General features: G+C 37.0%; 1 protein-coding gene across 5 annotated transcripts in view; it reads right to left on the bottom strand.

The window, feature by feature from the left end:
- The window catches only part of ZEB1 (zinc finger E-box binding homeobox 1), a 122686-nt gene that overhangs the window by 23396 nt on the left and 71553 nt on the right, over positions 1–27737 (bottom strand). For 4 of the 5 annotated variants that reach the window (XM_059818559.1, XM_059818558.1, XM_059818556.1 and 1 more), the window contains exon 2: positions 1813–2013. In XM_059818559.1, coding sequence (XP_059674542.1) covers positions 1813–2013 — 201 coding nt within the window. Of the gene's footprint in view, positions 1–1812; positions 2014–17101; positions 17116–27737 lie in introns of all 5 variants that reach the window. The other variant, XM_059818557.1, reaches the window with a different exon arrangement.

Consider the following 27737-nt stretch of genomic DNA (forward strand, 5'->3'; position numbering starts at 1 on the left):
CACGTATTCAATACCTGTCTCTTCAGATTTCTAATGTGCAACTGAGACTGATGATATGATTTTCAGCTCACACCTTTCCTTCTAGGAAAGCTATAAAAAAAGTAAATAGTACTTTACCATAGCAAATCAAAGCTCCATAAAACCTAATGTAGCCTTCATTTTTATCATGTAGTCATCACCAGAAATTCAAACAATTTATTTAAAAAAACCTTACTATCAAATAAAAAACCCTCCAGACTGCTACAAAAGAGGCTTCAGAATACATAATTTTTAAAGAAGAAATTTATGGTAAACAAGCAAGTCTGTATGGCAATTGTTTAATCTTTTATCTTTCTAAACACTGACGAAAGTCTGTCTTCATCAGCAATGACCAAGGCAGAGAAAACACTACCTACATGGTGGTTCTCCACTCACAGTAGAATTTGGTTAAAATGCTTCATATTAGCAAACAAATTTTAAAAGTTTAAAAATGGTACATTTGAAATAAGGAGTCAAAAAAGATGCCATCACATGTCTAGAGCTCTGAAAAACCCCAGAAGGTTGTCTGAGGCAAGACGCTGTGTCATGACTACCTGTGGGTACATCTCTAGGAAATGTTCAGTCCAAAGGGTCTTGACCCAGCACCTCTGTGAGCCGGTGCTGTTCTTCACCCCCTGTTTCAGGCTTCCTACACCTATGCTTGAAGGGTTCAAGAAACAGGCTACACACAGCACACAGCCCATTTTTATGTAACTACAAAAACTGTAACTGCAATTCCTGATAGATATAGCCTGCAGTAGAGCAAAGATATTATAGGAGAACTAAGAAAATTACCTACCTAATAATTTAGCTCCAAAATACTCATTTCCCTGCACAGCATACCTTGGCAATAGAAGCTATGTAAAAACAGGCTGAGTTGATGCTATTCTTTGAACTCTCAGCTGCTCTCTCTCAGCTGGATTGCAGTCAGGGACCATATGACTGCTCTCCGTTTATTTAGATGTGTGGTCAGTGCAATTTGTCTTAAACCATCAGTTTTAACAAGGTGGATGCTAAAGAATTGTGGTTGGAATTCAGACACAAACAGGGATATGCCAGAAAATATTCTATATCTTTCAGGGGATTAAGGCCAAATTCCACAATAAATTCCACTAATTTATGCATTTATCCCAATTTGGCTCAAACGTAAGCATGCTGTGTAATATTATGAAACTCAGTATCTGATTGCACAGTAAAAAAGGCCCACTTCCTGATTGCTTCAAATTTTTAGCTTCTAAAGCTGCTGCATAATATGTACATTTACCTCCTTCCAGTGTTTTCAAAATATAGATTCATTATGAGTAAGATAGCCAATTATGAAACTAATAATCTAAAAATTATTTTTTCTGGCTATATTTTACAAGGGAAAAGGCAGAAGCAGCTCACAGGAAGAAATTTACACCTGAATATTATTTTATTTCATGTTTTTGGCTTACTGCTTACTCCTCAAGCTGAGCAAACCCTGAACCTTACCGGGAGCTATGGCAGAGACCTGCCATGCAAAAAGACTTGGAAACTAAAAGCAAGTAACTAGTCTCTGATCACCCTTGAAAATGCTTCATCTACAGATTTGAAGCTCCTGTTTAACAATGCCAATGGAAAGAACGCACCTCTAAATCTGCCTCAAATATTAAAAAAACATAAAATACATTACAATAAATACATTAGAGAACCTCTTTTTTAATTGTGAATATTACACATTATTTCAGTAACAAAGTGACCAAAAAAAGTTCTATCGAATCTTTGTTTTAGAAACTTTTCTCTACATAGCGTCATCAGTGGAAAGGAACATACCTTCATCTTCCCAGCAACTGTTTGTACTCCCTTCTCTTTCACTGTTTTCTGGTAATACTGTATGGTCTGTTGGCAAGTCATCTTCTGGCACACCAGCATCACAGTCTGCTGCATCAGTTACACTTTCTTCTTCCACTATATGCAATTTATCTTCATCGTCTGAATCTGAGTTTGCTTCTACCACGTTATTGTAATTGGTAACTGCAGACAGACAAAAAGCAAAATACTGATCAATATACTCTTAATTTACAGCATGGAGATCCAAAGCTTTCAGTACTGTGGCCAGATGCTCTATCTGGGGCATCTCTATGGAGTCACATTATTATTTTTTCTTTCCACATGGGGATGGTAGTGGTTTGTGAGCAACTTGAACATAACAGCGGCACACAAGGAGACATCTGACAGCTGCTGGGCTTCCACCACTGCTAGGAACCATGACACCTCTCACTCCTGCACACCCAGTGTAAGGCTGCACAAGAAAAGGCAGCAGACAACTCCAGAATTGTCTTCTGGGCCACACTGAAGCATCAGGCTTCCAACTGGATCACTCCAATTTGGATACCAGCATTACTGTATGTGTCCTTTAAGAATATTATGGCCTGGTCAATACTCTGTGAAACACTTAATACTGATAAACAACATTTTGTTACAGACAGACATGTATAATGAGGATAGGCTATACGTACATAGCAATCAGTGAGGTATAGAAGGAACAAAACCTTAGGGAAACAACTAGCACTGGAGACCAAGCGACCCCAGGCTGACCACACTGCAAAGAGGGTGGCTCAGTTGTTCTTGTCCGGTCCCATGGAGCAAGCCCTTGTTTGCAGTTATGCACGCTAGCTGCGCTCACCCAATCCATCTTCTCGCTGGCTCTTCCTGCAACCGATGCCACCCCCATGCTCCAGGTATGTGAATCAAGGAGCAATACGTGGGAACAGTAAGGAGACTTGATTCAGAAGGGCTAAAATGCTCCTGATCCAAGCTAAAATGCTTTTGTAGTTACACCCAAAGACCACACTAAAGACTCAGCAGGATGAATGTGAAAGGAAAAATCTCAGCGGTGACTTAGAAAGGAAATCTCACGTAACATTTTCCCCAGCTACCATGGAAAGGTAGTAACTACTTTTTTGGCCTGGAGAACATACTGTGAGAGTCTTGTGGACAAAGGGTTACACGACAATATATTTGTTTCTGTCATATGAGAGTAGATTATTATTACAGCAGTCTTCATTTGTAAGCAGAAAAGATCAGTTACGGACATTTCAATTTAAACTGTAAGGATTATGTATTAAGAAAAAATTACTTTCACAATCTGTTGAAATGTCTTGTTACTCACACTGAAGTTAAACTATTAAACATTTACATCTATATGAGTATTACTTCTTCACTGCCAAGTTTGAAATTCTTACTGAAATGCTTCAAAATACAGTTTAAGAAAGAGAATAAATTTATTGATGAATAAACTAACAAGACTTGTCTTGGCTGCAGTACTCCTTAAGCGGTTATCAGAATTATACCTGGGAGGCACATAATCACGCTACTTTATGATACCTGCATCCTGTCACTGTTAGCACACGAAAAGCCAGACAGATTCTTTCATGTGAAATCCTACCTATTAAGGTAGATAAATAGCAAACTAGACTCCTGCTCTTCTGAACTTAGCTTTTTTTTTTTAAAAGTAGATATTCTAGTAATTTAAAAATGCATTTAAACAGGGAAAGTAAGTCACATTATGAACTGACAGGCTACTATCTCATTTCCTTCCAATTCAGGAGAAAAATGTCTCATCTAGAACATGCATAAGCATGACAGAAGAGCCTGCTGAATTTAAAACAATCATTCCATGTTTCCATATTTTATACACAAAGTGCTATTTGAAAAATGTAGTAACGCCCCACTATTCATGGTATTGACCTCTTCTGAGACAACAAATTTAGGCAAATTGCCTAAATACTAGTATCTGGACCATTTCAATTGATAAACTGATATTCACTTTATATTCTATAACTGATTTTGCAAAGTAAAATAGGTACTGTAAGGGATGCTGTCACGTTGTGTGAAAGAGAAGACATGCATGTATTCCCTCACCAAAACAGAAGAGATTTATGAGTTTATTTGCCTCAGAAATATTAAATGCAACTTTAAAAAAAGTGTAAGAACAGACATAAACCAGGAGGAAGCGGAAAAATTATTTTAGCCTGTTGTCTTAACTGGGTTTTACTGTGATGCTTAGATGTAGAGGATTATTAAAACACCAACGTATTTACCTTTGCCACACACAAAGATGATCAGTAAGAGCAAGGATCAAAATTTATCGGCATAAGTTCACATTTCAGTAATGTAGATAATGAATACTGGATTTTTTAAAAATATATTTCCCAAACTAAACATGAAATTAAGTGGAATACCTTACAGTAGATTTAGAGTGGGTTTTATGGAAAATGAAAATATAATCAGAAAGTTTGTCCTGAAGAAAAAACATATCTTCTTTTCCTCATCATGTATTTTTTGGTTTTAAATATAATCTATTCATTGTGGCTCTATTTACCTTGAAACATTTTCATACATTCTCACTACACTCACTCATGTGCCAACTCTGCAAAATTTATTAACTCCTCCTTCTTCATAAGAAGCGAGGAACAAATGATCTTCGGGATTTTGGTTCCTTACAACAAAGATCAGTTGTCAACAAGGCAACACAATAAAATCAGCAAGAAATGTGGCTCTAACATTCCTGTTTTCCCACTTACGAAGAGCTTTGGGGGAAAATAAACTGCCAAACCTGCATCTAAAAGGGCCCATCACATTTGGGATGGTCAGGCAACCCACACATCAAACGCAGCAGAAAGTCGAGTGCTTGAAACGACAGAAATGTCCATGTAACTATAAGCAACTCTACTAAATGATTACATGCTGTTTTCCCCCGCAGGATCCTTGCCTCATCTAGTGCAGGGATGGCAAATATGCAGGGAATGCTCAGTTTTATGGAGTGAACTGAGTATTTGTAGGATCTTGCCTCATTTTTTCAGACTGCAAAGTGATTGCTCATTCTTTTTATCCCCATCAGTCAGCAGTGTTCCCAAAGCCTCACCTATAGGATGTTAGCCAAAATGGGATTCCTCATTATATATTATATATCATATAACATATATATAATATATACTTATATGCAATATAACTATATATTATATAATTATATGATTATATATTATATATAGTTTTGCTACATGGCATTCAGCAGGAATGCTTCAAAACATATAATTAACTGAACTGTAGTAAGATGATGGTATCTCCATTTTACAGAGAAGAAACAGGCTACTTAAAAACCAGAAGATTCTTTTGGCAATCCTGGCATTGCCACGTCAATGTAAGGCATTTCGGGCCTTACTTTTCAGAGAACTTTGCATTTTTACAGCATTTTATAAATTCAAAGCGAACTTTTGTTCATTCCAAATGCAGCTGCGCTCAGAGCCCAGGTACCTCGGCCTGCTTGCCACAGCAACTAGAAACATAGAGATCACCTCCAAAAAAAGTCACCTTCCAGAATGACATAACAACTCCTTGAAAGAGAGTGAAAAAAATCCAGTCTTTCAGTGGAGCTTTCAAATGCCTTAGAGAGTGCACTTTTTGTTCCTGCAGCCCTCTACTTAAATTACTACACTTTCCAGCAATTAAGGCAAGGGTTCTGGAGGCAACAGCTTCTTTTCATAAACACCCCTGATTCATTCTCTGGGCACCATTCCTCCTGTGAAAAAATTATGTGATCACATAATTAAAGATCTTATCGTTATGCATACATGCAAGGGACAAATTACAACAGTTTCAACAATCTTCATTCTGACATTTTCCAACTTTTTTTGAATGCTTGACTTTCAAAGTCAAGTGTTTGATTTCAAAGAATGTATTAAAATTCTTTAATAGAAATGACGGTTAAAAAACAATCATACCCTGTAATTTACTGTATTTTTAGCTAATTATAATTAAAATCCCATTACATGGTACCATGTGATGCCTGCATGGCTGCAAAGCTTAGCTTTAGCAATGCAAATCTGCTCCTGGTACCCTATGACACTAAGGTGTGGTAGTAGCAGGCTGCTATCTTCATTTGCTTCAGACACATTTTGGCTACGCGTTTCACAGCTCTTTGAAGACATTAAAGAAACGCTGGAACTACAGCACCCTGGCATCCAAATCCAGGGGTAACTGTCCTCCCCCTCTCCCTTCTCCACTTCAGTCCTAGAGCCAAATTCAGACCTTCCCTATCTGCACATCATTTTGGGCGTTTTCTCCTCTCGTCCTTGATATTTCCTCAGAATAGCCACCACTGAAAGAAGAGGACAACAAGCTCACGAGCCTCGCTTGATGCCTGGCACCACAGTAACTGCTGAAGTTGGGAGGAATAAATTTAATCAGATCTTTTTGGATACAGATTGAAATATACTCAATAGAAAAGCAGTATGTAGAGACTACTGCTTACAACTGCTGAAAGAAATTCAATTGAATATACATAAATTATGACTTCAAGGGGCTTCTAATTTGGCCAAATATTCCATGTAGAAAATAAAAAACACATGTAAAACCTTGCTTAGAAGAACAGTTACAGCTTTCCAATGAAGTAACTACAAATATTTCAAACTTCAGTAATATTGACTTTTTGTTAATGTCATTTAAAAGTAGCGACTACCTAAACAAAATAATTCAGCCTGGATCACAGAAAACTGGCACAAACAGCAATCAATGTCTCCATGATGAGACATGGCTCTGTGAAAGGCAAGGATGGATAGAGAGGTTACGTCACCCTCGGCCACCACCGCTCCAGGGATGGCCATCAGCAGCAGGGGAGAAGAAGCAGACCGCTGCAGGGAATCTTACCTTCAACTGTAAAAGCTAAGTCTGACTCACATCATAAACCATGGCTGTAAGCCTCTGAAAACAGGTCACCAGACAAGCACATGCGATGTGTAACGGACATACAGGCCTATTCTGTCCACCGTACAGTATGTAACCTTAGCATAAAAATGTACATTATTAAACAGTTTCATTTTTAATTTCAGCTTTACTTTCACAGACGAATAGAAAAGAAGGCCTCATTTTCAACATAGGTATTACAAATGACACTGAAGACTAAATATTTATTCAATAAAAATAATTTTTTATATCATTACTATATATCTTCTGAAATAAAGACGAAATATTCATTAAAAACAATAGATGAAAAATACATCTTATGAACCATAATTACTTCTTTTCCTCTTGATCACTTTCTTGCTACAGTATGCTGATTCTTAAAGAATAAACGAGTATCTGTAGTTGAAGCTTTCACTGCTCTAAGAGTAAATGACTGCAAAATGAATTGCAGAAAACGAGCTTTGCTTTCTGGATTTTTACAGTCCTAAATGCAGAGAAGATGCATGATGTTGCGCAATTCTAATTAAAAAAGAAATATGTTCAATTGCAATTAGTGATTAAAGAGCTAAACCAGAGAAATATATTATTTTGCTGGTTGAATACAGCTAGGAAACCACGATACATAAGTCTAGTCAAATTCAAACGTGGTATTTAAAAGGAAAAGAATCTTTAATTCTCTGATTTAAAACCAATAAACCCAGGAAAATTAAGGCGAACACTAATATTGCGGTGATGAAAGACTATAGGACTCGCTGTTTCCATAGCATATACTACAATGGTAGAGTCCCCAAAAAGGCGAGTGACCTCGGTGGTAACAGAAGGAAAGCTTCTCAAAAAGCTGGTACCCACTCACCGCTCCCCCATCCAGACTGGCCCTCAGAATCATTAGATGAGATGAAAGACGACATTCCCAACATAAAGAATGACCCAAATCAAGTTCGTATCACTGAAATTCTGATAGGAATTTACTCACCTCAACAATAAAAAGAAGTATGTGGTGGAATATGTATAAGAATAATTTGAGATCAGGTGGCAACAGCACAGGCAAGCAGTTTCACAGCTCTGTGTTGTGGGAAGAAGTTTCTTCTGTTGATTTTGAACCTGTTTTGCACTAGATTCAGTGGATGTCCCCTAAATCCTCCACATTTGTGTCCTCTATGCTGTTCATGATTTTATACGCTTCATTGCACAGCCCTCCCTTCCAATGTGAAGAGTCCTTGTCCACTTGTTACTCATACAGAACTTGTTTCACTGGTTATTTTTCCTGGACCTCTCTGAACCTTCTTCTCTTCTGCTGCATCATTGTGTTTACAGGGGAAGAGATGACAACCTAGAACTGCACCCAGCATTCAGCATGCACATGCATCATAGATTAGAATAGCAGCACAACAACGTGCTGTTTTCTTCTCTATCCCTTTTCTAATAATGCAAGTCATATCCTAGGACTTTTCTTGACTGCTACAAGTAACTAAACTGACACTACTACAGGTTTACTTTCTGTAACCCCAGAAGTGCTGTTCCTGAATGGTGACAATCAGCTCAGAGCCCATTACGGACCCTGCTCCTCCCTCCACACACATTGCTTCACTTTTATCTACCCAGAATTTTATCTGCCTTACTACTGCTTGGCTATTTGGAAACACCGTCATTATTTCTCAAAGAAGTACAAGCAAGCCTTAGTGAAAATATTCGCTGCTTCCCAATCATGCCATAGCCTCCATCAGGCACCAGGGTGACTTCCCATAGTACGGGGACAGCCAGCAGCACTGCAGGGGGGAGTGGAGGTAGCAGTACACATTACATTAGGCAGCTTGTTGAACTCAGTGAAAATACACTACAATGAGACACTGTTATGTGGAAAGTGTGAGGAAACTGTATTATACTCTTAATGAAATAATTCAAGAAAAAACCCAAACCCTGCCAGAGATTAGTTTCTGAAATAATCCATTTTAAATTTAATTTAAAAACATACTTTTAATTTTCAGAAAAGTCATTCTGCTTTTAAGAACAGTATATGTGCTATAACTGTGGAGAATAGAACTATATTTCATATATAAAAGTTTCATTCACTGTTTATTTAAACATATGCACACATGAGCGTGCTTACATAGGAAAAGGGGAACTGGATTCAGTCCTTCCTCTGCCTGAAGGGATTAAACTTACACCTCCCACGTGTGTTTATATAAATATAAGAATAGTTGTAAAAATGTAAGTCTAAATATTTACGTGTACAGAGCACATTTCTGATAAATTTGTTTAACTAATAAAAATCTCTTTCAAAATGTTTTTACACCTCTTAACTGAATACTAATGTCCAGTCAAATGCAGCTTGACACACATTTTGATTGAATATTCCGACACAATAAAAACCATGAAATTCAAGAATCTTAATATGCATTAAGGTATATAAAATCAGTTCAATACACATGTTCTGGATTCTTTGGTGTTCTGGTCAACTCGAAACTTTGAGTTTAAAATAAATGCTTTGCAAGTGAACTGCATACTGAAACGTGCTCTAAATGCTGTACCAAAAGTGAGACTGAATGTTTGGCTTCACTTACACAACACACATTAAAATCAACAGTGTGAATACAAATTTTCTGCTTGTCAATTTTAAATCATGGTTTTAAAATCAATCAGTATTTGACATTAAAAACAAACTGACCCTCAATGTTGCATTTTTCTATTGATATGGCAAAGTCTGGAGCAAAGCCCGATGATCTAAGTCGGGACCAGTTCCCCAGCGTTAGGGTAATGGCTACAGCTCTGGCACGAGACCCTGAGATGACATAAGCGATACTCGGAGCAAATCTGGCAAATACTCCAGCCTCAGTGATTAAAATTTTTGCTGCTTGTCTTTGTTCATCTGATCATTAGTTTGATTTAGGATTAACTTAGTCCCATATGCACAATTATACTGGAACAGGACAGTTTGGTAGTGGACTATTTACAAACTCAGAAGCAGAAGCAGCTCTAGGTTTCCCAGTGGGGCAGACACAGTAGAGGTTCTGCCACGAAGGTGAATAAAGGCAGACAGAGAGCAGCTGGGGAATCTGCTGCTTCGGCTGCTCCTGGCAGGCAGCTGCTTTAGCCAACTGCCTGCTTTGCCTGTGACTAAGATGAGTTCTGGTCAGAAGAATATATGTATTCCCTCCATCCCTCCCAAACTATCCAAATGACATACCTAAGACATTAGATTTTACTTTTGTATCATTTCTGGGATGCTGAGTCCAACACCAAGTCAGGACAGTGATCCAAAAACAACTCCCACTGATTGTAAAGGATTTGTAAGAATCGCTGGTTCTGATGGCAAGGATAGCGAGCTTGTACCCCCACTAGCAGGCAGGGTGGTGGAAGAGAAACAAATATATGGTGAAACTGCTGTCACAGAGGACCTAATGTTCACACTCCGTGTTTCAAAGCAGCCTCTTAATAAAACTAGCTCTAGCCTGGTCTCCTGGAGTAAATTTTTGTTAGTGACTGCAACACAGTTAAGAGTGCTCTCATTTCACATAAAGAAAACGCATGCTCCCAAGTCAAAGCACAGTGAGTGAGGACAATCAGGAGATTCACTTCAAAAACACAGTCCTGATCTGAATTAAGACACTGAAGGACGTGCACTTGCAGCCAAACACCTGTGGAAGGGACACATACTTCTTGCCTGCAGAGCCTGAAGGATAAAACTTTCCATTGTGCATTCCATTATAAAAATGATTAAATGTGACTGGCACCAAAATCTCAGCCTGTAGAGGGGAGAGACCTCTTGGGCCATCTACCCTGTTCCTCCCTCCTACAAGCAACCAGGTCATATACACCCTTTTACAATTTACTTTCTAAAGGGATCAACCAAATTCTTGACAGACTCCTGAGTGCAGGGCATACCAGCAGTTGAAAGGAAAGCTATACGTGGTCTTTCCAGACAGCCAAGAGCTTGTGGTGACAGATGCCAGCCAGAACTGGTAACCACTGTCTGTTAGAGATGAAAGTGGATGAGGTTGTGTGACAAATTCTATGGATTGAATCCCATACTCATCAAAAAGAGTCTGGATCTATACTGCTAAAAAACATCCTGACAGAGAAGCTGCAATAGCAACACAGGAAAGCTTGAAAAGGACCTTTGGGAGACAGAAGGATGGCGCAGAAGACATGGATGCCAGCAACTACCCAAATGATTCAGCACTGCAGCGCGGGGTTAAAGATGAGTGAATGGCAATGGAGCTCTAGCACTGGTAGCAAGTTGTCAAATGCAGTACATATAGTCCAATAAAAAAGAGACCACCACCACCACCTCCTCCCTTTGGGTTCCTTCTTGAATGAAAAACTTTTCTTCCACTCGCTTGAAATATCTTAAGATCATGGGCATGGTTGTTGCCACCTGCAGTGCTGATTGGCATCAACTCTGAACATTACCAAGTATCATCTAGTAAGAGGATCTGACCACAGCAACCATATGTGTTTAGGTAACTCCTGAGACGACAGATGACAAGCTCAACTGGGGACACTGGTTTCGCACTCATTAGAAAGGATCACCAAAACTACGCAGGCAGACCTCTCAACAAGAGGCCTTAGCACAGAGGACTGTTGAGTCACCAAGTGGGAGCTCTTAAGGTAGCCCAAGATACCCTTTCAGTTTTAACTGTCCATCACCTGAGCAATACTATCACAGCAGTTGTACACTGGGATACTCTGTAAGGAACACTAGACTCCAAATGCCTGCCTCTCTAAATGACGTTCCAGATGCTGTAATGCTACATGTTAAAAATCTATAGAACTTACAAGGGCGGGAAACAATTTTAAAATCAACTCCAGTGCTCATATGAGAATTTATCTGCATGTAGAATTGACATGAGTCCAGAGATGAGAAGCAGAGAGTACACAGACAAGTATTTCAAGTATTTAGTGATTAGATACATGTGTATGTATTTATCCATACATATACATACTTATATATATATTTTCAGGTTTGAGAGCATAAAACTACATTTGGAAATATGTATCTATGTATACCTGTATCATCATATAAAAATAATCTCATTTTGAAATATTTCTCTTTTTAGGGCTACTTCAGAAAAGTAACTTAAGAAATGTAATTTTCAGCATGCTGCTTTGAGACTTTTCATTACTCTGCAGCTCTTCTGTGCTAAAAATGGAAGCTTTATAGCTTTGCAAAACGAAGGCTTTCAGTCTTTCAGTGAGACAGAGGGACTTGCAATGATAATTTCTCTATTGGATTTGCAAATGATGGTCCTTTTTCTAATGAAAAAGCTAACTATTGTCCAAATATTCTCTCCTTCTAGTCCCTGGATTGATGTAAATTCTACATGCAAATACGAAAATTCTCAGTGGCAGCATAATTTGAAAAATGGTATTATTACAAGGTGCTTATAGGTTTGGAAATACTAAAAATGGTCCCATAAGAAAAAAATTAACATTCAGAAACAAGACAGCTGAAGGTATATGATAAAATTAACTGTACCCTTTGCCTGTTATCACCACTGTACAAGCCAAGGTTGCAGAGCTTTCTACAAATGAGAACTTAACTCCATCTGTGTAATTCCTTGTCAACCACTGCTGTCAGGAAGTTTTACAAAAACTTAAAGTAAGTTTAATACTTTAAGGAAGTATTTATAAAAACTTAGAGTAGCGAACAGAAAGAACCATATCCCCACCCAGCATTATTTTTAAATCTACTGGAAAAAAGTAATTTCAATAGTTTCATTGCTGATTTAAACATTTGACAGGGGAAAACCCATACCTTAGTTCATTTTTCTCTCTCACAGCTCCCCTATTTTATATGCTGTCCCTCACATAGCCTCATAAAATGCAGAAAAGTGTTCACTCATTATAGGTGACAAAACCTCTCCTATGCAACAAGGAAGTTTTTACAAGTATTAATATTTGTGAATGCATGTGGACAAAATAAATATCAAATAGAAGGTGTGGACAGCCACGTAATGCACAGGCAGGCACTTTTGACTAAATCTCCTGCTCTCTGCCCATTTTTCTCTAAAGAACACACATAATTTTCCCATAAAATTATACTGACATAAATATCAAATAGATAAAATCCTGATGTTTATGATTTTTTAAAAAATCTACATTTTCAAAGAATATACTGTGGGGACCAATTCTGGGTAGGCGGCAATGATCTAGTCATTCTCTGCTCCAAATGGAAAAGGAGAAAATTAAAAACCTTACCTTCACGTCCTATTTCATCCCAGGTAAGTTTGCATTTCTGTCACCAGTATTATAGTCTATCATTTTACTCAGAAGACTGGAAAAACCAATCTACACATCCAACTGGTGTCCCTCACAGCCAAGTACAGCCTGACAGCCGCAATGGTTTACCACCTCCAAGACAACTGAGTTTGGTGATCACTAAAATTAAGCATGAGATGTATAAATATTTGAGAAGCCTTCATATTTTAGTACCTCCAATTACCGAACAACTGGAAACGTTAAACTAAACTCAGGAGAGGCTGAGAGGAAGAAGTATTTCCATGGGTTACACAGTCTGTTTTACTCTTCAGAAATTATCTGTCCACTGGTGACTGTACCACTCTGTTGTGTGTTCCAAATGCTCTGTTTATAAGATGACCACATTGTTTCTACACAGTTCCTACTCCAGATGCTTGACATTTTTTTCCTTTATACAACTTTTCACATATAAAAAAGTTATCTAAGAGAAGTATTTAAAAGGCAAGATCATTAATTACTTTCTCAGAGACAGATTTTTAAAAATAGATGTTTTATTACTACAGTAAAAATTAACCCTTGCACACAGATAAATGTCACCAAGTTTAAGATGAGCCACAGTAAATTGTCTCATCATTAACTGCTACTAGGTACCAATGGGTATTGGTACCAGGTACCAATGGATGCCAATCATTTGGGAGAATGTGGTCAGTTACAGGAATTTATTTGATTGCAACAAGATGGAGATACTCATTGTAAGAGATAGATAGGCATAAAACACGGATACATACCATAGTAGCATGCTTCAAAATTACATACAAGTTCCCTCATACTGACCAATTTGCTAAAATAGCGCAATATCCCATTTCTGTTGTTAACTGTAGCATAGATTGAACACAACTGTAATACAGTTGCTTTAGATTTATCCTCATTAAAGACTTAATCTGAATTACAGTTTGATAATTACCTTAATCCATACTCAAAAACTTGACAGCCGTGTTTTAGCATTATACATAAAAACTCAGGTTAGTACAAATTATCAATTGCAACCAGAATCACTCCATGATGCTAACTCAATCACTGCGTGAAATAATTCCACTCCTGTGGCACTCTTGCGTGGGCATCAGTTACAGAGCATCCACTCGTGCCTGAATTGGCCTGAATCTTGCGCCATTAATTCAGGTATCATTACGCCAGGTTAATTCTTCAGGAAGACATAGTAGACATGTTTACAGAAATGTATATTATATATCTCATAATACTGGTGATTTTATATAACATCATTACGTAGGTTTATATACAGTAAATATTTATTTCTTGGATAATAAATAGACCATAATACAGGAGTGCAAGTTTGGCTTATAAAGTTTTGCGCTCCTCTTAGATACAAGGCAGAAGAATGATACTCCAAGTGCCACATTTTATATAAAAGAATAGCCTATTACAGCAATTCTTTCTTGCCCCCAAAGTTTTATGACTATCATAAGATGCCATTGGAAAAGTCTTAAGCATTAAGAAAGTTATATACATGGTACAGATATGACTATAATGAATGACATGCTTTATGAAGCCCTGACATTTTTCTTTACTCATTCCTAAATTAACAGAACAATAAATTATGCTACTTTGAACAGATGTTGCATAAGTATAATCTAAATTAATAAATTATCAAAATAAATTTATTTAGAAAGCATAATTTTATTTTCATTGCATATTTCACAACATTTTTTCTTAACCTCTAAATAATTTCTTAAATATACCTCTTGAAAGAGAGCTAGTTTGTCAAATGCATAATGGTCACATATTTATTCTGACTCTAGGTTTAAACACTCCAGTATTCAAGTAACTCCCCTGGCCGTCCCCTGCTTATGACACAGGAGAAGGGACTTTTTTTTTTTAAATTTGTCTTTTAAGTCAACAAGCTACATTTTGGCTTCACTCTGATTTCACATAATAACAGAAGAGCATTTTTAATGGTGTTCTACATTTCAAGTTTTCAAAATATGGGTCCTGACTTTTAGATTCAGGGTAACTAATTTATAGAGATTACATGTTATTATCACAACAGTTTGTTATATCAAACATTCCTAATTCACTTTTCCTGAAAATAAATATTACAAAGAGATGTTAGAATACCAAAATGCAGATGAACACAGTTTTAGTATGTAATTTGGACGATCTGGTTTGCTTCATGTAGCTTTGCATCTTGAATAACATGAGTTTATTATGCATATTCATATATGACATGCACATAATTTTTTGCATTTATATTCACAGCTAATCAACCAAAACATCGGCAGTAGAAAATTACTGTCTGGGAGTAGTACAAGTTTCAAGTCTCTCCAATTTTTAATTATCTACCATATTTTTACAATACTCATTTTTACCTTACAGACTTTTCACATTACTGATTTTCAATTCTTTTGACTATTAAATCACTGACCATTTATATAATTTATTTATGTGAAGTGGGAAATAAAGCACCACCTAAATTCTAAGTGTGGCTTGTTCATTTTGCAAGATAATGAACAGCTATGATTCCCAGAAACCTACTGCAGTGTAGGAGCACGAATAAAGAGACAGTCAAAAAATATGCAATGGATTTACAGTGTTTTACTGGATTTCAAGGATAGACATTCCCTGGCATTCTATTTAAACAGGTGGATAAATGATATTATGAAAGGTCTCATCCTGTTTAAATGGAAGTACAAAGCTTAAGGAAAAGTTTAATTTTCAAAAGATGCATTCCATAAGGATAATATACATTGCTAAAATGACAATGTGAAATTATAAGTTAGTGAATTTTTACACATTTAAATAAAACTTTGTATATTTATTCAAATCAGAATGAAACCTAATGGATATTTCTGACATTATATTAAGGAAATAAACATCTTTTACCACACTAACCTCTTTGCTTCAAAAGGCTGTGAATGTAGTCCACAGTACACTTTAGCAAGATCTTATTTTTCTCTGAAGATCAAGTAATTTATGATAAATGCTTCCAAAGGCAGGGTTGTTAACGTCTGTAGAAGTGTATATTAGATTTGCACTGTTCCATTCCTGTACACAAATAGCTACTGAATCTCCCTGCGAAGGCAATTATACCCAGATTTTTAGACCAAGAACTGGACAAAGCAGCTCTTCAGCCCCCATGTGAAGAATAACCCTCATCTAGCCATTACAGTATTTCACAGACATAGTTAGCACATGCTTCATAAGAAGTCAGATTAATGAAGAAGGTACGAGAAGAGAATGCCATGAGCTTCCAGTGTTGCACAGCCATGACTCTGTGACACTACAGCTGATCCCCATCAGAGAGAGATGAAGATTCAAACCAGCATTGAGAAAGAGCTGTAAGAATGAAGAGGGAAACATACAAGAGCCTCTTGTTGAAAGACAGCCTCACAAGTGCACTCTAACACAAATAAATATTAAATTTAGGCACTAGACTGAAGTAAAAAACCTCATCCACTTCTCAATATAAACTAGACGAACTAGCAAGCTATTAGTTGTACTAGCAAACTATTTCAGACTGCTTTCCTTAAAAAGTGAAATAACATCCCGAGAAGCCAGTACTGCTAACCTTGAAGAATGATAGTCTATCAATCAAAACAGTCTTAATGAATAAGAAAATACCTTGCAAAGCCAGGAACTTCAGAGCAGACATAACATGATGACATGATGTTATGTCTGTCTGAACTTATGTAGCAGAAAGTGCTATTATTAAGGAAAAAAAGATCTTACAATCTTAAAGCTAATTGACTACTGAAAATATTGAGTGTATACATGATCCCTAGTAAAGCATTTTTTGGAACCACTCATCTAATTCAACATGTAGATACTGAAAAAAGCATGCTACAGGACAGCATGCAGTTCTGCTTAAATACTGCTAACACTTGAGCACCTGCCTGGACTCCTCATCACTGCTTTTGCGGCCAAATCAAGTATACCCCTTCCCCTCTCCCAACAGCTACGTGCATCTATAAATATCATAAAACACATTTTCACATGGACTTTGATGATCTGTCAATGAATACGAGCTTGAAATCTGACAAGTTCAATTCTTTGAGCCTAAGCACTATATGAGTGAACTGAAGATAAATGGAGCTGGCCTAGAAAGCCATTGCCACCTGCTCTGCAGTCCCGAACGCCAGCGGCACGCACCAGGTAAGGCTCCCACTCTTCCCTGCTTCCCTTCCCAAGCATTAAGTCACTTTCTGAATGGCAACCCTTGTCTTTAAGCCTTGTATTACACTGATTCCAGTCCACTCTCGTATTTCTGAATCCTACCAGCAACTGAAACGCCTATCAACTACTGAAAATTTGTGTATTCATTAATGATTTAGAAAAAAATCTGCCTCCCTCAAGAGAGGCATGAAATTCACAAACAAACCCAATACAGGAAGAAGGGGCTATAACTGGCACAAAGGCAAGGATTTCCAACGTTTTAATCTAATTTTACCTAATTTAAAGAATTTATCTAGTTTAAAGAAGCAATGGCCAAGAAAGCATTTTTCCAATCAGAAAAGAAATAGCTTTCCTTACTGAACAAAACTGCAGTAATTGGTTCTGTAATGTGGTGGAGTTTCAGAAAAAGCCGTTCTGTCCATTGTCCTCTGATGGGCCTCTGGAGAAGCTCCCTCAGCTGCTTTGCTTCATTCAGCCTCACATTTGTTTCCTTATAAACTCCAAAGTGAATTATTCCTTAAACTATTTCAGATTTTTCTGTCACAAAAAAACCCCACAGGCAAAAATATTTCTAATCTTTCATTAGTTTGTTGCCTTTTTCCTTTTTTAATATAAAAGTGAGACTGAAGATTATCTATAATTATTACTTGGAGGGGCAAATGAAGTGTTGGTATGACATAGTAGAATTGAGAAACAAGAGCTTTTTGACATTCTTCAGATAGTGTAACATTACTGTAATATGAGCTGAATGAATAGCAGATAATAAGATAATGCTAAAACCTTTCTTAAATATTCGTAATTACTTTTTATAGTATGCAGCTACATGATACGCTGAATTTCCAAGAAAGCATGCACTCATGTTTGTACAGGATCAACACATGGCACAGTAAAGCTTGTAAAAGGTTCCCAACAAGTACTTTAAAAGAGAGTCCAGCAAATGAAGATGTTTTAAAATATCAGTCCATAAAAGACAACTGTGAGATTTTAACTAGGATACTGGAATTTACTGTACAGCAGGTATGTTCTAAGACTTATTAATGGTGATGAATAACTGTAATCAATTTAGTCCAACACCTCCAAATTCTCACTGTCTATACAAGGATGAAGTTAAACATTTTGAAACTTTAATTTAGAAGAGCTTATCGGTTCCATTTGACATTGAAATTCATATGTAAGGTGAAGGAACAGCAATAAAGAAGAATCTAACAAAGGATCAACTATGAGGTAGCTTAAATAAAGAGTTCAGTTTCTAAAAAAAAGGAGAAAATATCCAACCCCATATTTATTCACATAAATAACCTGATAAGCATTCAGGCATTCTTAGATTTCATTTTGCCAGCTTTTTGTAAATAAATGCAAAAGACAGTAAGAGGATAACAAAGATATGCTGGATTTCAGATTAATATTGAGGACAACAGTAAGAAACATCTGTCAGACACTTGAAGACAGAGACTTTCTTTTTGTAAAGGCTACTGCAAAACCAGCTGAGCGCTAATAAGCCACGATGGGAGTGTTTGTCTTAAAAATAAAAATGTTTTGTTTAGGAGGCAAATTATTTTCAAGCTTACCGTATCTGATCTCTTACAAAGACAGAGAACTTCTAAACAGGGAGAAAAACTTTCAAATAACTTGTGAACAGCCAGTCTCTCAGAAATTTCCCAAGAACTATCTGGTTAGAATTACAAGCCAGAGAGATACTGAAGATGGCAAAGGCATAGTATTACCTGTACCTATTATAGCATATGTAATCCTTCAATTTTATTTATATATATCTTTTAATTTTATATTTTCAGTCTTTAAGAATCTTACATGCTCTATCAGATCAGTCCAACTGCAATTCACTGACATGCTACAAAAAGGAATAACAGCAATAACAATAATGCTAAAAAAATATAAAACATTTTAACCTAGTTACTCCATCTGCGAATCTTAGTAATGGATAGTTGGCTGTTAATATCCCAGATATTAAACATCTCTAGGTTTACAAGCCTTTATTTCCTAGGGGAGAAAGAACAAGGAAACATGGAATTTGAAGAGGAATGAAGCATTACGGTGTGATCAGACCTGACTTTTGGAACTTCTGAAATGAGAAATGTTTTCCAATCTCTGATAATTTTTCCAAGAAGATACCACATCCGTTTTTAAGATCTATCTAATCTCCTGTTTCTCCTAAAAATAGTTCAGACATCTTTATGGTTGTAAGTGTAACTAAAATGATCATGATCTCCTAAAACAATCAGGGAAGGGGCTAAGTCAACCCGTGACTGCTTCTGCCGGGGAATTCAGTTTTTTGAAAGCCACAATGCCATTAGACAAAGGGCGGTGTGGAGAAGTCTATTGAGGATTACGACACAAGCACAGTCAGTGAGCAGAAGGCTACTGAGAAGTCATCACTGAATAGGAAATCAATATGCCCACGAGAGACAAACAGCCAAAATGAAGGTGGAAGGATGAGATGAGCAATGTTTAAAAAGAAAAAAACCCACAACTCTGTAAGGTAGCCTGACAGAAATAGAACTTCTGGGAAGGGCAGGAGGCCAGGGAAAAAGATCCGTTTCCACCATGCTGAGGACTGTATGGAAAGACTCCACATCTGACAGTCGTCCTAATTTTCCTTCCCAGCAGAGAGTACAACACTCAAAGGTGTTAACAGCCAGTGTGAAATGCTGCCTGGTAAAAAGTCTAATGAAATAGTTGAAAATATTACAGTATACACCAGTAATAGCCAAATACATCCTTATTGCTCTTGGGATCCAAAGTCAGATCAAAAACATTTCTCAACTTGTGGACTGATAAGAAAGAGAAATACTAGGATGAACCTTTGTGGTTAAAGACACTATGTAGAAGCTTGAGACATCTGTTGCGGATGGTTAAAAACTGAGAGAGGCTCCTATGAAATCTCTTCCCACAATTTTTTTTTTAAAGCCCAACATAAGACATGTGAGGTGAAATAAATATTCCTCCCTGAAGATACGACTCAGTAAATTTACCCTTGCCTTCAGAAAACCCATCTTTTTGCAAGCTGATGTAAATAACATATTGGTTCTTTTTGGAGGACGAGGGAACTAAAGAGATAAAGACCAAAAAATTAAGAACAGACTCACAAGGCTTCACATTACAGTTTAAATACTACATGACTTAAAAAACTCTTCAGCATAAAAGTAAAAATCAACTTTGTTTTACCAGCTAAATTTAGATCAATTAGTAATCATTGTACTCTAATAGGAAGCAACTAGCTTTGGCCACTGCAGGTAATCACTGTACTCCGGAAAATAGCAGCTGTAAAAGGTACTGTAACAATACATCATCTGGCTCACTTATGAGGTCTGTTGATTAACAAACTCAAGGCCACACAAGTATTCAGTAAGGAAAGAAAAAAAAAAAAAGAAAAGAGGGAGTAGAGTGGGTAATTAAACTTTTCCAACCTCAACGTTACTACACAGTGCAGAGAAACACATCTGAACATTCCCCACATTGGCTTCAGTCCAGGTTCCTTCTCTGAGTTAGTACAATGTCATATTACCACTCATATCAACTTAAAGCCATTAAAAACCGTAAAAGGAACTAAACCTCCTTGACACAAAAATGATCTAAACTGTCTGTGACTAGGAGTTTTGAACAATGACAGGTGACTTTTGAGATGCAAAACTTTCAGGCTGGCCAGATGATGAAGAATTTAAGGTAACTCCGCTCAATACTTAGTCAAATTGTAACATGCCTACTGATCATCAATAAATAGCATACTGAAAGGACAGCAGCACTACATTCCCAAGTAACACTGAATTGAGGTTAAACGTACTAGAGGAGGTCAGAAAGGTAGGAACCTTGAAAAAAAATAAAAAATAAGACATGAGAGTATATACTAAAGCCTATCCCAGACTGTTCAATTCAACAGCAAGTTCAGGTAATACTTTTTTAGATGAAACGGTACAATCTTAAGGCATTTTTATGAGAATAAGCCATAAATAAACAATATAAGTGCAATATAAAGCATTTTATGTACTTGGAAAAACTTACATACCTCCAGAATTTTGTTATTCCAAAGATGTTTTTTCTTTAAATTAAATTCTATTTTGCAAAGCTATGCACTCTTATCTTCAAGCCACATTATATTCAGATTCCTTTCTCCGGGAGAATTCCCAGGCATTTTGACTGACTAGCTACTATGGGAAACACTCAACGCTACAAACCAGCCAACTCCCAAGTGGAATGTCACGTTCATTTTGGACCAGCTAAAGCAGCGTAGTAATTTGAGGAAGTTGAGTGAAGAGTGTTGTTATCAGCTAGGACGGCTGAAAGAATATATTGTCATCATTTGAACACACCTAGGAAACAGCATCCCTGCTCTGTAAAAAGCATAATCTAGTTCTTAAGAACAGAAGTAATGCAGATTAATTTTACAATATATTTATTCAAACAATATCTAGATATTATAGTAGTCCATTAACTCAGTACACTCAGAATACTAATTCTGCACTCTCATTTTAGTGCCTTATGGGGTAAAACCTGTGAAATTATGAGCTAACACTTATGGAGAGATACCCTGTATGATAGCATTTTCTTAGTAGCCACTTATTCTATGAAGAATTTTTAAAGGATCTAGCAAAACCATAAATTCTTTCTGTAATTCTACTGTGATTTGTACCATTAAGCATGGCAGTGCAGTAATATCAAGTTCTTAGTAATAAACTAATATGAAAATATGAAATGATTAATTTCTGCACCACTTATGAAACACTTTGAATAAACAGTTCTGATGTGCACAGAGGATTTAAAGCATGTTCAGGTCACTGCTAAAAGAGAACACTGTAGTGAAGAAAAATGACTACCAATTTTTGGTTGCAAGAAACTCAAGATGCACATGAAAGTCCTTGAAAAGTTCTGACATACCCTCTCCAAAATAATTTAAAATGTCTTAAGTTTTACACTGTCACCATCGGGTGTACAGACCTACAAGGAGCTACTTATTCCCATAAGCCAAGAGACAAGAGTGAACATAGGCTTTAATTACTGTTCACCTTTAAAATGAGTCCACTAGGTCAAATGAGATACTAGTAACAGCAAAGCATAAGCCGCAAAGTTATTTGTGCTTACCAGCTGTATGGATAAACACAGAGTATTATCTGAGTATCAATCTTACCTGCAAGCTCATTGATATCTATGTATGTTGTTACAAAAAACTGAATTACTTCAACATGATTTGCAACCAAATAAGTCCCAGTCCTTTTTTCCTTGATTCTTATTTTTGAACAGCAATGAAAAAAGTACCCAATCACCTTCCTGGAGTTGGGAGATATTTAGAATCCTAATCTAAGATCAAAAACATCAGAGACCAGTCTAGAAAGTATTACTCTCATCAGAAAGACAGATGTCTGACTGTTTGATCAAATTTGTTTGGAGCTACTATCTCTCTTCGGTAAGAACAACATCTGATTTTTCCAAGCAGAAATGGATTTGTTCACTCTTATTTTAATAATACACTATAGACAGATCATTAGACACAGGGTAAGCAATTAATTAAACTTACGCAGTTAAAAAAATAAAAATAAAATGTTTTTTTAAATAATAAAAATGTCAGCCACATATACCTGTTCTGTGCACTTGTCAAAATGCACCTTCCCCTCAGAAAAATGAGGTACAACTGTGCAGCATAAACGTTCTAACAGCAGTTTAGCAAACAAGGAGCTGTCAACTTTCAATAAGCTATTATGCACACCTCTTTAATCACTGCCACAGAGTCGATTATAAATAGCCTCATACATTTTTAAATAAGGTCATTCTGAAATGAAACAACAAAGAGGGTAGTAAATATTCCAGTACATAAGCAATTTAAATTCTGCAGCATAACAGAACTGTGCATTCTCAAATACTCAGTTTAAAGAAAGGCAACAAACCCATTTATTAACTGGTGCAAAGTGTCAGATGCGTAATCTCTGCGAGATCAATAAACCAGCCCAATTATGTGATAGTTTGCAAACAGATCCGAAGGAAATGAAACTATTAAGACTTGCTCTTAAAATCCAGCTCCAACAGCATTATTTACAAATGTACCGTAATACAAATTAATACAATACATGCATTACATGAGTAAATCTACTACGCAAAGATTTTACACGAATATGAAACAGCTCCTCTGTGCTTTCCCAGAAGCAGAACACAAATAAACAACTTATGTAGAACCCTGATTCATAATGAGACCCTGTTTTCTACTTTTCTTGACATTTGAAATAATTAGAAATGAATACATAAAGAAAAAAACAAAAAAGAACTGCAGAAGTAGGAGCAAGTTCTTATTTTTTCCCCTCTTCCCCAATTTTTTTTGTAAAAAAAAAAATTTTTTTTTTTTTTTTAAAAGGATATGACAAAATAATGCTAATATCAAATCTTTACAAATTAGCTTAGGGAAAAAAAGATAAAAATCAGAAATATTTATAGTTATGTTGAATTTCTCTCAGAAACATTATAATAATTGCAGAAGTTAAGTTGACAGCAATTTATAGAAGTTAATTTAGCACTACCAGAAAAAGAAAGAATTAGAAGAAAAATATAACCAAATAGTTCCCAACTTACTGACCCCCTCCTGAGTTGTTACTGTGATAAGTACTGGAAAGCTCCTTCCTATTTAAGGTTTTGTTTTTCTAACTTGACACTCGTTTTTGTATATAGATACTTCCCTGCGGTTTTTCAAAATCACAAAAGAAATGCCTACTGATATTGTGCTGTATCCACCCAAACATCAATAGTCCCTATTGCTCCATTGTGGACAGTTCATTCCAGAAAATGGGTTCCATGATTAGAAGACCCTAATACCCCCCACCCCCCTTTCTGAGGTATTAACAATTTAAGCCTCACTTACTTCTTAGATTTAGCTCAAAGGCATTTTGAGTGTGAGGTGAAGTTTATTTAGTTCACAGGCTGCTGTGCATCTGATTCTTAAAAAACTAACATTCCACATGAGCAGCAAACACACCTAAATCTTCCCAGCTAGAAACATACCTTAATACTACACGTGACAATGTCATGTTTAAGTATTCATGCATTTGGACAGACACAGGAGGCAGGAGTTCATTCTGCCTATACTCCGAGCTGGCCATGCCCAGAAGCTGTATCCCCACGGCACTGTGCCTAACCTAACAGCCCTGCTCTGTCTTCTTGCCTTTTCATGTTCGCACTATAAAGCACTATAAAGCAAGAGTGACCTCCCAGGTAAAGGGCATTCAGATCAATTGAGAACTTCATAATTACCAAAACCTTTACCTACACCCATAAACACCCCAGAAGTCAGTGTAAACACTGATGGCTTGTTCTCAGTCTTTTCCCACAGTAAGGCAGTACTGCTGTTCTATGCAGCTATACCTTCTAACTGCCTTCCCATGTCCTAAATAAAGCATATTACAGCAGCTTACAGAGTGAAGGGATAAAATTGCTGCTGATCTACATAAAAGCAAGGCATGACTTCAAGGAGCAAATTTTACTGTTTCAGTTCTCAGACAATACAGAAGTAGAAAAGGTTCCGATGTCAACAGGAACCTCAGAACATGTTCATTTCTGCATTAGGCATGTCAACTTTTTCCTCTAGTTCAGTGTCATCTCCCTCACAACAGCCCCTACTAAATACTTAAAAAAGGAAAGACACCAACAAGAAGTTGGGAAATTGCTTACGCAAACACTCGTTCTCAACCTTAATACCACCAAAGTCTGGTTCATGCCCCAAAGCTTGAAAACTTTGTTTTCTTAGGTGCACGCTCTCCATCTACCTTAAGTTCCATGATTCGTTTCTAATAGCTAGGACAGTATTCTAAATAGCTGTACGTTTTATTAATTGCCTTTTTTTTTACCTATGTCATGGAAAGGGATGAATGACTGAATAGAAACTAATTTTTTTCCTCCAAAAATATGCACTATCTTATGTGCTTTAAGCGCATCACCTTCTGTTCTTCTACGTTCATTGATAAACCACCCCTGATTTGTCCCTTCATTCTAAAGAAGACAGTTTTTCTATACTCCCATCCTAACAACTTCTAGTAATGACAAAGCCTCTTACATGCTGTTTACAGTATGTTCACAACCAGAGTTTTCTGGAAGAAACACAGTGTTAACCACACGTAATTTCTTACTTGTAGGAGCATTTTGGGAGGGGGAGTTTCAAGCTCTTCTAAATACTGAGAGGACATCTTCATTGAACTATCTGCAACCAAACAGAAACCTTTCTTCTCATTCGATATAAAAACAGGTTTATAACCTGGTATTTGTCAGAAGTCTAGTGTACAGCAGACTCAGTGGTCGCTACGAGTCTCACGATAGTTCGCTTTCAGCTGCTTCACAACCTTGGAGAAGCAGTGGAGGAATATTAACTTCTGATAAGCAAAAGAAAGAATTGCAACATGTTTCCTGCCACAGTGAGAAGATCATAGTTTGGATCCACAAAGCACAACAAACTGGAGAGGTGACAAGTCTGAACCGTGAAGATGTTTCAGGACAAAGCTACTCAGTACTATCGTCTGAGATCAAGAAAGTTGCAGTCCCATAGTGACACTCCACAAGAAAGTGTGAGAGGATGATGCAAATTAAACTGGTCAAATCCCATGACCTTTGGGTACCAATAACACATATTCCCATCACCGAAAAAAGCAAGTGCACCCCAAAGTACAAGAGGGCCTAGAGCAAGATGAGCCCCCAAACCAATGAAAAGCAGTAAAGACATAAAACATCATAAAACTATACCTGTTATTTGTATTCATTAGTATCAGAGGTGACCTCTATGAAGAGTAAAAGAGAAAAATACGGTTTGAGTTTTATAAAATATATATAAAGAACACATATATATATACATATTTACACACACATACATACAAATAACTACAGTTATTTATGAAGTGCCTAACATCTTTGAAAAGCATTGCAATCTATTGGACAGTCAGCTAACCTACAAGGGATACAATATTATTGTAAATCCTTCAAGGAGGACCCCGCCTCCTTGCCGTGTTTGTACTCAACCATCTGAGCTGAGAATAGAAGCAGGAGTGGAAAAGGGAACAACGAAACAGAAAAGATACAACTCAGCTAAGAACCAAAAGAGTTAAAAAGAAACCCAACTCTCACGTGATAGAAGAATATTACTAATACGTTAGGAACAGGACACAGTAAGTGGAGAAGAATGTGATACACATGCACAGATGAAAGTAGCACAACGGCGGCTACGCCTACATGAACTGTAAATGAGGATGAAAACCCATACTTACACAGTAAAAATTTAAAAACTAGCAAGTGGGCAGCCCACATGGGATGAAATCTCATCTAACTCAATTCAAGTTGAGAGATTACATTCCAAAGAAGATCTTGGGGTACACGCAAACAGGAATCTGCACATCCACATGAGTTCACTGCAACAGGAGCACTGCCAAAAAGCACAGCCCTCCTTTTATCATACTGTAAGGAAATTATTTTTAACTATATAAATCAATGCTACTAAATCACCCTAACCTATTCAAGATAAACTTAAAAACCCCACAAGCTGATCTGCAGATCTGCTTATGAAAAGCCCTCCTTCATTTCTCACTTCTGACTCTCCTTGGTTCAAACACTTCCCAGTCATCTTACCTGCTGATAGCACAATTCAAGCCAAGCTATTCTTATTATCAGTAACGTATACCTATGCCTTGCTAAATGCCTATCTACATTATTATCACTCATTTGGTACAGTTTAATAGATAAACTAATGCAAATTCCATGCAATTAAATAGTTTAAGGACATGTCTATGTCAGTCATGATGCAACGCCTGGACTGAGATACAGTATGTTATCAATTACACCTTAACATACTGATGCTCCATTGGATATGGCATCAGAGGAATCAGTAGTAAACAACACCTACAATTATGTTTTGTTGTTTTATTTTCCTCTTCAGTAGCTATGTAAACAAAGAATTCCACACTTTTTTTAATAGAATAAGATTTGGTGGTTTCAATGGATGCCGTGTACTCTGACAGCCTTCCACCTCAGGAGAGGTGGGCTGTCCTGTACCAGTGCTTATTTCTCTCCAAGACTAAGTGGAACGAATGTAGCAGGACTAGCTCAGATTTCAGCATCTAAAATGCTGACAACTAATTAACACAGGTGTCTCTTGCCCTGTATGACAAGGTACCTATGGAAGAACATACCTGGGAGAAGATACCTAGCAATCACCTGAAAGGAAACAGACAGTTTTAGGATTAAGGTGTACTTGAACCTCCACCCAGGAGTTAGCAGGTAAACGATGTTTATCAGCAAACTGAGGTAACTTCCTGCACCAAATCCATCAGGCTTTCAGTTTTACCCCTGGTTTTCTCCAACATTCTGATTTAAATGTATTTGGGAAGAGATGTCTGAACTTCCCTAACGGTGCAGAAAAAAAAACTGTGAGTCCCACGTGCAGAAAGTATGAGGGGGGACAGCATCACAGGAGAGTAATCCTAGCCAAGTTTAACTCATTAGGAGCTACTATAAAAGGCTGACAGTATTACCATCACTGAACTAGCCTCACAGAAAACTAAGGCATGCTGTATACTGCACAGAAGGGCCCATACAGACTCTTTTGCAAGCAGAAGCGAGCTCCATCTGCCCACGTTCCAACTTGGTCGGACAGAAGC

The sequence above is a fragment of the Gavia stellata genome, chromosome 6 (genome assembly GCF_030936135.1).
Source record: "Gavia stellata isolate bGavSte3 chromosome 6, bGavSte3.hap2, whole genome shotgun sequence".
In the NCBI taxonomy this organism is placed as follows: Eukaryota; Metazoa; Chordata; class Aves; order Gaviiformes; family Gaviidae; genus Gavia; species Gavia stellata.